The sequence below is a fragment of the Humulus lupulus genome, chromosome 9 (genome assembly GCF_963169125.1).
Source record: "Humulus lupulus chromosome 9, drHumLupu1.1, whole genome shotgun sequence".
Lineage (NCBI taxonomy): Eukaryota > Viridiplantae > Streptophyta > Magnoliopsida > Rosales > Cannabaceae > Humulus > Humulus lupulus.
In genome coordinates this window covers 26,022,600-26,034,928 of record NC_084801.1, presented here as the reverse complement: position 1 = coordinate 26,034,928, position 12,329 = coordinate 26,022,600, and the positions used below count along the sequence as shown (strand labels likewise).

The 12,329-nt window shown below is 37.0% G+C and overlaps 1 protein-coding gene across 2 annotated transcripts; it reads left to right on the top strand.

Annotated features, from left to right (window-relative positions):
- The first annotated feature begins 4,508 nt into the window (after positions 1–4,508).
- On the top strand, positions 4,509–6,814 carry LOC133801085 (uncharacterized). Of its 2 annotated transcripts, none has more exons than XM_062239226.1 (2): positions 4,509–5,249; positions 6,016–6,814. In XM_062239226.1, exons 1-2 carry the CDS (start codon positions 4,631–4,633, stop codon positions 6,426–6,428), a joined length of 1,032 nt encoding a protein of 343 aa, XP_062095210.1. In that variant the 5' UTR covers positions 4,509–4,630; the 3' UTR covers positions 6,429–6,814. The 2 variants fall into 2 exon arrangements, with proteins under 2 accessions (XP_062095210.1, XP_062095209.1); XM_062239225.1 differs by having other exon boundaries at positions 6,010–6,814.
- The last annotated feature ends 5,515 nt before the right edge of the window (positions 6,815–12,329 follow it).

Sequence of the window (12,329 nt, the reverse complement as noted above, 5' to 3'; positions counted from 1 at the left end):
AACCTTTCAAGCACCTTATCTATATAATTATCTTGAGAAAGTGCCAAGATTTTGTTCTTCCTAACCCTTAGGATTTGGATTCCCATAACATAGCTTGCCTCGCTTGGTTATGAGTGTCGTGGCCAGCATGAACACAGACGAGGCTGGGGGTACCTCGAATCACCTTGGCACCGCAGCGCTTGGTGGACTGTTCTGCAGTGCAAGTGCAAAGGCGTTTGGGAGTGGGCTCTCTGCCTAGTAGGGTGCCACGACTCTTTTGTGGGGGTGTCGTGACTCAAATGGGAAAAAGGTCAAAAATCAAGTTTTGGGTTATGGGAATCCAAACCTATGGGCTCAAGAATGGTTCTACTAGCCGGTTTAGTAGGATTCAAGGTCGCGGAGGCTAGGACTTGGTCTAGAAGCATTATTGGTTCATTTCTTGATGGACATTCCTCATTATGGTTGTGACTAGGGTGTTTCACTAGGCTCGTGGGGAAAAGATCGCACTCAGGGTTGCTAAACTAAATCGCTCAGGACTTGAGGTAAGAAAACTGTGCCTGGTCTGAGATTAGGGGTCGAGCCCCAGTTATAAACATGGTTATAACCATGTCTGATATGTTAGATTAAACATGATTGAGTGCACTTTGTACATCTATATTGAATGATGAATGCATATTTGATATATCTGGTCGATTAGCTCGGCTTATAAGTTGTGGTCGGCAAAAGCGTGCGGAACGCTGGTTGTTATGGTTGGGCCAACCTGGAAGCATGATATACGCTTGCTCGACTCTATAGCCGCTTGGAATATAGAGCATGGTTCATGCTTGATCGACCCTATAGCCGTTTCCCAAGAGGATAGTGCAACAGACACCTATGTGGCTCTATGGCTGCTTAATTGAATTGAATGCACGCCTGAGTATAGTTATAACTGCTAAGCATGCTATTTATGATCTGAAATATGTTGAATAATTTTTTATGAGTTTACCTATGTTTTCCTGCTGAGCCTTGACTCATGGGTGCTATGTGGTGCAGGTAAGGGGATGGAAAATCTGGACCAGCCATGAATTGGAGAGCTTCAGGGGCGGAGTGTACATATGTGGCCTACTCGACCACCATGGTCGAGATTACTTGGTGGAACTAGGGTTGAACCCTGATTTTGCCGCCTAGGGCGACCTTTTGTATTTATTTTGGATATGTAACAGTTATAAAATCTTTTTGGGATCTCATTCACAGACTTAAACCGTTTTAATGAAGCGGATACTGTTTGACCAAAAGTTTTAATACCTAATCCTTGATGTAGTTTTAATTACACATTTTAAGCTAAAATGACTCGTTTAGCGAGTTAAGCACTATTTTAAACACACAATGTAACGGTCCTGGATAGGCTAGGATGAGCTCAGTTGGGGGGGTGCTCGGGAAGGGCCAGAGAGGGGCAGTCAAGGCTGGGGAGGGGCGGTCGGGAAGCCTCTGATATCCTTAACTACTTTGTCCACGCATTTAGGCTCGCCAACAAAAGCCTGTACTGTGTCGGAAAAAGTCTACATAGAATCCATAAACGAAAACGACGGTGTTTCACTAAATGAACATTTTGCCGACGAGTTATTTACTTTTCTCGGCGTTCTAAAACTCAATGGAAAAAGTCTACCCATCTACCTCAATTCAAACGTGGACTTTTGCCAGCACATTTCACCTTCCCAATGGTAATAAAAATTTGAATTTTGCCAGTGAGTAGGTGAAATGTGTCGGCAAATGTATTTTTACACATTAATTTTCTTTTTTGAAGTGAGAATTATCCCGCTTGAACTTTTTTCGGCACATTACAACTATGTTAGTTGTAAAAGTGTATTTAGTGGAGCGTTTTGTCTCTGGCAAAAGTTTCATCAACCCTAACTACAATTAGTAATTTTTGTAATTTCAAATATCCGAGAGACAATCGTATGGTTTATTAAGTTGAAAACAACTCATCAATTCTTAATGATGCAGTTGATCGGACGATAATGGTGAGATCTAGATCAATTAAAAGAAATCATAGCACTTTAATAGTTACATTCAATAAGAACGGTGTTATTAATTAGTTTGATTGTTGATATTTAAACACTCACGACTCAATCGAACCATTCATTACTTTCCAACTAACTAATAATTAGCTAATGTTGCAAGAAATTACCAATTCGTAGTTAGATTAACAACATTACACACAGATCATAACACTTTAAGTACTAACAGTTGATAAGAACAGTTATAAATATTAGATAATATGTATCTAGAAACACTATACGCACAATCAAACTGTTGATTAGTTCTAAACTAACACTTAATTATCAAAGGTTACTACAAACTATGATCTCATGGTGAAATCGGCACCGATCAAAACGGTTTAATTGCAAATAGTTAAGAAAACACTATTAGTAAGTTTATATGTTGATCTCGTAACAATCCAGAAGAAAGCAAACCATTGATTACATTTTCTATACTCCAAACATATAAAACGATGTTAGTGAACCAAAAAAAAAATTGACTACAAGTTTAAAACAATTACATTATTTCAAACTAAAAACTTTTGCTGGTGCAAAACATTACTTTTCCCAACAAGGATCCGACATTTCCTGAGAAATGATAAAGACTTTTCCCAGCAATAAAACAAACGCGTCGCCAAAAGTCTCCTCAGATTCCCAAACAAATTCGGCCAACCATTTGTCAACGCGTTTGGCGAACAGCAACAACAAAACATGCTTTTTTGTCGGCGACAAAATGCCTTGGGTAAATAGGTGACTACTTTGCCGGTGACAAAATGGAATTCACCAGGGAAAATCATATTTTTTGTAGTGTAAATATATGTTTGGTTAACAAGTTGCATATATTGTAGCTTTAATTCATTGTTTATTTTTATTAGCAACTACATGTGAGAGAAATTTCGTATAATAAGTAGTGGAGAGAACAAAATGAACTCACAAGTGGCAATCGAAAAAGAAAGAAAGAAAATATAGTGTGAATAGTTTTGTTTGGACAGACATGTCAAGCTCAAGAGCCATTTTTTAAGAAAGAAAAAAATCACAATATGGAACCCTATAAGCCATCTCTCATTATCGTGGATATTGGTCTCCACTTGACAATTTTTTTCTGCCTTTAAAAAGAAAAAAAAAATCATTTAAAAATAAGTGTCAATATTTAAAAAGAGAAAAACAAATAATAATAAAAATAAAAATAATAATGAGAAATGGAAAAGCGGACAAGGAATATCCGTGGTCGGTTATGGTGCAGAAGCGATTGCATAAGGGGGAACGTGCTATGGCGGAGCCTCTTCCCGGACCTATTGGGCCAGCGCTTCAGGATCTTGGGACAACCTCCATGAGTAACGGTCACTTATTCAACCGTTGATATAGCCTAATATATATATATATATATATATTCCAATATATATTTATATACATTATTCAAATGGTTTCAACTTTATACAGCTAAACAGCAATTGCAAGATTCAAAATTATATGAAATATATATAAAATAAGGCAGCCTTTTATTCATCTTCTACAAAATTTGTCTTTTTTTTTTATAAAGTTCAAGAGCCTACAAAATTCCACAAAATTGTTGTGAACCCAGGAGAGAATTAGTATAGTAGTAATATATACATGATCACAAGTATCAAATTAATAATGTTATTCGAACAAAAGAAAATTGTTATATATTTTCTTGACTTGTTATTGTTTCTCTTTTTAATTTCTATATTAACACAATCAAGGATAAACAAATATTATCAGATTGACGCTCCCTTGTTTAAAAAAGGAAAAGAAAATTAATGCATGTGTCGGCATGACAAGAAAAGGTGGCAAGTTTTTCATATATATATAAATTTTAAACAGTTCAAATTTATGAATTTTAGCTTATAATTATTGGCTATATAAGATTTCTTTTTCTAATCGAGGTATTAAAATCAGATCAATCAAACCCAACGAAATAGCCCTAAAAAAAGCCAACAAAATAAATATTATCAACTACTAATAGCAAAAAACTTGTTACACAAGTAACCTATGTAATATTTCTCTAAACTTTTTTTTTTTACAAGTTTAGAAAATGTAAATTACACTGCATTTTCTCTACATGTCATGTCAATCCTTATTAAAATAAAAAAGAATAAGAAAGGTTTTCTATTGTATTTCGGAAAAGAAAAATAAAAGGAATTGAAAAAGGTTTAAACTTCAAATCATAGTCAAGACTCAGAGGCTCCACTCTTATCTTTTAACAAGTATATACTTTTCTCACTTTATCTTTATAACTAATTAATACTTTGTTTTTCTTCCTATTTTATTATTTTTTAACACGTGTGGGCCACCACCATCCATGCGGATATACTTAAAGCGCCACAAACGATATGATATCCACATTACCATCGCATCTCAACCCTTCATTAACATTCCTTAAAATCTAACGGCTATGATTTCATAAAAAAACCGCGTATCCAAAATTATGTCTACATATTCTATTCTCCCCAGAATCCATTTCTATATATAATCTCCATTGAAGCAACTTCATTTCCATAGTCAGTCCTCAACTCCCAACTTCTTAGCTTCCCTTCATACTTCTGAGAGTACCCTCTTCACTCTTAAAGCCCTACACATAACAAATATAATATATATATATATTTACGGCAGAGATGGTTTCTGTGAAAGCCTTACTGATTTCGATAGGTGTTGTGCTCATGAGTTTAGCCATGAAAGTGTCTATTCCATTGATGATGGAGTTCCTGGGTTCTCACGTGCCATTCATGTGGAGCTCTTTCGCCACGTGGCTCAGGCCTCCGTATCTCTACATCATCATTAACGGCATCATCATCACCATTGTCGCCTCCTCGAGGCTCCATCACCACCACGATGATCAGGTGGAGATGACTAAACCGGCTCATGATCCGATGACAAACTTTTCGGATAAACCGGGCAATAGCAGTAATGGATATTATGTGGAGACTAAGATCGTTTCATCGGAGTTCGGTATGTCGGAACAGATCCGGCCGACGCCACTGTACCAACAGAGTGAGGAGGAGGAAGAAGAAGCTGCGGTTACGAAGAGTGATGAGGCTTATGATGATGATGAGCCAGTTGATAAATACGAAACTCATGATCATCACGAGGCTATCCTCTCGAGGTCTCTGCTGGTGGAGACACCTTCGCCTCCGAGGAGAAGTGACTCACCGGAAATATTTTATCCACCGGTGGAGAAACCTCTTGTCTCTGCCAGGTTTGCTCACCGGAAACCCTTTAAACCAATTCCCGAAGGTACTATATTATTCTTCCTTCCTTTTTCCTTTCATTCATTAGTTTAAAATAAAATTATACATATTTATTTTTTATAATTTGAGAATGAAATCAACGTTACCAATTAAAGTACGTTATTTTAATTTAGTCATTATTATTTCACTTGCAGTAACACATAATAATAATAATCCATAAAACATTATAGTTAAGGTATTTTTTTTTCGTAAAATTTTAATCTTTAGTTGTACATATTTCTGGATAAAAAAGGTATCATAGGTATTTATGAGTTGATTTAGTACAACGCGGGACCGCTTATGATATGTCCCACGGATCTAGGGTATTAGCGTATTGTTCAAACCAACAAAATAGAGTTCAAACATGCGTGGTGTTCGATCCACGCTATTCAACTCGATGATTACTTTTTTTCCTTCCTGGTTCTTTTTTTAGTAAAAACGAATATTTTTAGTAGAAACTTCACAAGTCAACTCTCCCCTACTTCCAACTTTCTAGCCAATTTCACACCGAACGGTATTTTTTACTCATTTTGGTGATGAGTTCACTCTCCCATCATATTTATTAACGGCAAAAAAATAATTAACTTTTAATATTAGTACTCTTTAAATATATATGATAATGGTTATAATTTAATATGTATTGTTATTGAATTGGAAAAAAAATATAATGTTAAAATTCCACCATTAAACATGTTGAAATTTTTTAAGTAAGTTTATAATAACAGTTAATTAATAATTACTTACTCTCTCTTGTAAATAATCATTAGGCACAGGTGGAAAGTCGGCGTTGAAAGTATCGAGGCCCAAACGACACGAAACGATGGAAAATACGTGGAAGGCGATAACGGAAGGCCGTTCGATGCCGTTAAGTAGGCACATGAAGAAGTGTGAGTCCTTCGAAAATAACGGCCGTCATTTTAACGTGGGTGAGTTAGAACGGTCACAGCCGCTGTTCAAGAAGTCAGAGACTTTCAAGGACCGAACCAATCAACCCGCGCCAGCTCAGCATGGGACGTACTCGTCGTCGCCTGTGCCTAGCAAGATCAGGAAGGAGCCGTCGTTGGGTCAGGACGAGTTGAACAAGCGAGTGGAAGCGTTCATACAGAAGTTTAACGAGGAAATGAGGTTGCAAAGGCAAGAGTCGTTGAATCAATATATGGAGATGATTAACCGTGGAAGCCACTAATTACATGTTTATATATATATTATTAAAAAAAACAAGTTTACGGGGTTTTTAAATCTTGTCAATAGTTCCTATACTATCACAATTTGATGACGTTAGCTTCATCGATTAAAAAAAAATCTAGAGATGACAATTATGGTTTTTTAAGGGTTCTTTTTGTCATTCCATAATTAGAAGGGTGTGGTATGGTTCTTTTTTATCTGTACCCGAAAGAAGGGAGGGGAAAAAAAATGTCTATAGAAGCATAGTACTGAGTGTATTTCTTTTTAATTTTTTTAGTGGTTGGTTTGTTCATCTGTCAATGAATGATTCATAAATCATTAATATATGTTTACTTTTCTTCTGTATGTATAATTATTGTTTATACATACTTTTCTTTTGTATATAAATACTTTTCTTCTGTTTATATAATTTATGTATACTTTTCTTTTGTTTATATATACTTTTCTCTTGTACATATAATTATTGTTTTTACTTTTCTTCTCTTGTGTGCTGTGGAATATGTACTTAAGATCTTAGATGGTGACCGACTACAGGCATGTTACATGTATAAGCGTTTGGTATAAGTTAATTTACAAGGTGACCAACTTCCACCTAAAACTCTTGTTTGCACTATTTTTTTTCTTTCTAAATCACTGGCCTTTAAGTTGGTAAATCTAATTATGTATGAAGTTTGATATCTAAATGGAGATTGGAAGACAACATTTATACAGATAAAAAAAATGACACTCAAATAGAAAATCACTATACTTCATGAAGGAGATTTATTTCCTGCCTCTACAATGCTCCATGAGAAATGAGATTCAAGTGTAAGGAATAAAGCTGAGATTAAAATGATGTTGAAAATGTTCATTTATGTATCTCTAACTCAGAATACGATTAGCAACAATTACACAAGGGATGACTCAAAACATAAACTGTAGTAAAAACATAACTTATATAATATTTGAATAAACGTAATATGATAAATACAATATTTATATCTACTAAATTAAAGATACATAAATATTATAATTATAAATAATACAATATAAATAACTTATAATATATATAACAATATTATAATTATAAATAACTTATAATATATATATATAACAATATAATATTATAATTATAAATAACTTATAATATATATAACAATATAATATTATAATTATAAATAACAATATATAAATAACTATAATATAAATAACAATATTATAATTATAAATAACTTATAATATATATATAACAATATAATATTATAATTATAAATATCTTATAATATATATAACAATATAATATTATAATTATAAATAACAATATATAAATAACTATAATATAAATAGCAATTATAATTAATTTACACAATAATTATAAAAAACAAAATTAAAAGCCGAGGCCTGTGTAACACACAGTTTCCTTAAAACAGATTCGCCGCCTCTACGAGGTTTCGACGTCTATCTCCCAGGATACAACGGTGAACGACAAGTAACTCAATTACTTCGCCGAACCAAATATGCCCGAACTCTATCACACTAGAACAAATCTAAGAACTCTAAAGAGTAGAAAAGAAAAAACAATACTGAAAATATATATATCTTAATCTCCAATGGAAGACAAATATATACAACAACATATGTTTTGGTGTAAATAAAACTAAGGCCTCTAATCTCTATATATAGACTATTCTTTGAGACACACTTTTATTCACAAAAGATGTGGGACAAAAACCAATTGGTTTTTTCATTCAAAAAAAAATATCCAACATAAACTTGAAATTATAACACATTACGCATATCGAAATTTCATACCACAAGTTTACTTCAATCAGGCCTTTTACTTCTCTCAAGGGCACCACCAAGACAGCTTTCATCATCCTTTGCTCTAAGCATCATCTACAGTTTCTTTCATTTTGTGAGCCAGTTCTCCAAAACAGCATCTGGTGCATCCTTTTGCTTAATTTCAACGATTTTACTGTCTTCGTTGAAGTGGTTTTCTTATGGTAGTAGCTCAATATACTCGTGATGCTGTAATCTTCAAACGTCCATCAGTTTGTGATTTTATTCCAGCACTTGTAAATGATGAATCCCACTTTCCTACTGCCATCGTTGGGGACAGTATCGTTTGCTGCATAAGCTAACTGCCTCTCTAGAGCTCGCCGTTTCATCCTCGAGGACCCCAGCCTCTTTCAATTGTCTTTTGCCTCATCAAGGTCTGTTGAGATAGTTGCTGCAGAAATAAAAAGGAACGAAGTTACCGAATAATAATCTGGGTTGAGTCGCGGACTTCGTTCACCACTCAAAACAGTGTTTACATCTGATCCCATCTCTGGCACTAATCCAATCACCATTCTAGTCTCTTTTTATAAAAAGAAGGCCTGGCAGACCACCTGGAAACACATTCGAAACCCACAGACTAATCCAGTCTGTCCTGATCTCACTGACACAATTTAAGTGGTATCCACCATGCTAGCTAAGAGTTCCATGCACCTCCCTGCAACAAAACTCTAGCTCTCACTACAAGTATCATAAGCATACAGAACCATGCACCATACCAACTAACACAAGGCTCTCCACTCTCAAGCCCAAGAATTACTATACTTTCCTTGCCATTCACGATTGCTCTTTAATTACTTACCCAATCCAAGCCCTAGATCAAACCAAAGCCTGTCATAACCAGCTTTATCAGAATCCCTGATGAGTCCTTTCCATAACCCAACTCATCTCTTAAATTGCCAATACCGTATTACATTTCCCATCACAACGTAACCATGTGATCTATATACCATCTTTATACCCTTCTCTATATATGTACCAACAAAAGAAAAGCATGGCACCAAAGCCAAACAGCATAATTCAAAACTCAGAACTAGGAAACTGACCTGTCACCCCCGAGGAACTAGTCTCGGTTTCTGACTCTGACTGCTCTGGGATAAACACTCGAGTTGAAATCGAGCTGTCTATCCTTCTTTGCTCAAGCTCTCTTAGCCTTGGGCAATCCTTTCTGAAATGTCCAACCATGCCACAAGAAAAACATGACCTCGCTTGGCATTCTCCCACATGACGCCTCCTGCACCGTGCGCATATTGGATGAGTCTTCCAACTTTCATTTTTACTTGTTCCAATAAGTGGAGAGACCACTATCTGAGCTCCGTGCTCCCCGACACTCTTCTTCTCAACTACTATACTTTCAACAGCAAGAGCCTTCTCTACCACCTGAGCATAGGTAGAGACTTCATGCACTGGGGCAACTCTAATGCCTTGAGCTTTTCCAGGATTCAACCCATGAATAAACCTTTCCTTCCGAGCTATATCTGTGGGTACCATATCAAAAGAAAACTTGGCCAACCCATCAAATTTAGTAACATACTCGGTCACTGATGCATTACCCTGAACAAGATTCAGAAACTCATTCATCTTAGCAGTCTTAGCTGCATCACAATAATACCTCTCATTAAACAGCTGCCGAAATTCTTTCCAGTCCATCACAGCTGTATCTCGTGTCTGTGATACTACCTCCCACCACGTCCGGGCATCTTCCCGCAATACACATGTAGCACAGATCACCCTATCGCGACCTACCAGTCTCATACTATCAAGAATGGAGCTGATCATGCCCATCCATTGCTCAGCTCTGAATGGATCTAGGCCTCCCTCGAAGACTAGAGGATAAAACTTCAGGAATCTTCCACAGAGGAATTCCCATCTATTCTCAACCCTAGGCTGAGCTGAAACTGATGCCACCCCTGGCATAGCAAAGGAAGGGGTACTACCCAACAGACTCCGCTGTTGCTTCAAATACCTGATCTCTTCCTCCTGCCTCTGCAATCTTAATTGCAAATCTGTAAGCGTCTGCTGAACATTCATAGATGCAGACGAAGAACTAATACCCTGGCTGTAACTCCCAGCCCCTGCATAACTATCACCGGGCCTCATAATCTGCCTTGAACATAAACCTGCTGATTAAATCTGCAGCCAATAACTTGACCCATTAATCACAATAAGCATATCAAGGGCTTTCCCCCACGGGATAAATCTTACCACACCACAATCTTAAACCACTTGCAGTGCTACAAACATGCCCATGGCATTCATACATCACTCAAAATCCTTGCTCTTCCAACATTCACACCATGCCACAACCCCAGCATGCAGTATCACAATTATATATATTCACAGAGTAGGTAATCATATGATCATGTTCATAAACATTTTCATGGAGCATATAATCATGTAGTCAAGAGCCAACCTCTATCAGAATCTCATGTTCCCTAATACAATGTGCAGGTAAAACATTTACATTCCACTTAAGCAACTATGCACATAACTACAGAAATAATTACCATTCCTTGAGTGAAGCTATCTTCAGTGATGAGTGTACATGCCCAGCTTGTCTTCAGGAACTATAAACCTTGGCTCGCTCTGATACCAAGTTGTAATGCCCCAACCCCAGGGACCGTTACTGTGTGCCTTGTAAACAGTGTTAAACTCGCTAATCGAGTCATTTGGCCAAAATCGTGTAACTAAGTATGATTAGCGGTTTAGGGATTAAAATTTTTGGTTAAGATGTAACGTTTCACTAGAACGTTTAATATATACATTGGGATCCCAAAAATATAGTTTCAGAGTCTATTACAGAAAAAATATTTACAATGGGCCGTTCTAAGCAGCAAAACAATGTTCAACCCTAGTTCCTCTTTAAACCTCGGCCGTGGCGGATGAGCAGCTGCATATGTACATGTCATCACCTAAGCTCTCCAACTCAAGGATGGTCCAGTTTCCTTTTGCCTTTACCTGCACCACATAGCACCCGTGAGCCGAAGCCCAACAAGAAAACACAATATAACATGATATAATATCAACAGTAATTGTATTGATTATTCAGGACCAACAGTTCAAACAAATAGGTGACTAACACAAGAGTCACAAATGTGGGGACAGCACCCTTTAGCCATGTGACGATAGGGTCACCAGGGCTTAACTGGTAGGTTGTCCTTTCATAAGTTCGATCAGGATAGGTGCATGGTGATTGGTCACCAACATAACCTTCCTCCCGACTCTAGAGTCGTAACTATGGATAGCGTCCCCTAGCCATGTGACAAACAGTCACCGGGGCCATATGCCCTGGCTATGAACATCTAGTCTTAGACCAGGCAAGCGCTTATAAGTTCATCGACTTTAGGGTCGGTCCAGCATTAATGCCATAGAGCCATTCAATGCTGATATTGATTAGATCTAATCTTCACTCGGCCCTGCGTCCTCGACACTTATGCCGTTTCTGACCCTCAGGTCAGTGAAGCACGACCAGTGTTCAGCTCATTGTGAACTTGACTAATAAATCACAGCTTCACAGATGAATCCAACACCATTGTCGATCTGACTAATAAGTCAGTGCCATACACAAGTAAGTCATGCCACCAAACATATGTCACATGTCCAATATCCATAAACAAGGTATTCAGCATGCTTACTCAACAAGTATTAATACAATTAGGACCACGCACAAACCCAGAGGCACAGGCTCTGAACAATGTCATATTCAGTACTCAAAGCATGTCCTAATCACATATTCCTCATGCATCACATGCATTATACTTAGTAATCCAACATGCACCAATCATAGCCATGCATGTCATGTTTAATAACCAACCAACATGCATCAAGAATAGCCATGCATGTCACATATACACAGGGTGCGGTTTTCTTACCTCAAAGTCGAGCTAGAATGATTAAAAGAACGACCCTTGAGAACGATCAACTTTTAGTCCTTTAGCGGTCACCTAGTCATAACCAAATATAGGATACCATCAATAAAAATGATCAACATAAGTTCCCAAACCAACATCTAGCCTCCGGGACATCAATCCACACTTAACTGGGTAGTAGGATCGACCCCGAGGCCTATGGCCAACATCCCTAAGCC

What these genes read in the sequence shown, in the direction of transcription:
- LOC133801085 (XM_062239225.1), top strand. Translation starts at nt 4,631, where the DNA reads ATGGTTTCTGTGAAAGCCTTACTGATTTCGATAGGTGTTGTGCTCATG. An exon ending in CTTTAAACCAATTCCCGAAG is followed by an intron (nt 5,250 to 6,009) that starts GTACTATATTAT and finishes AATAATCATTAG; the next exon opens with GCACAGGTGGAAAGTCGGCG.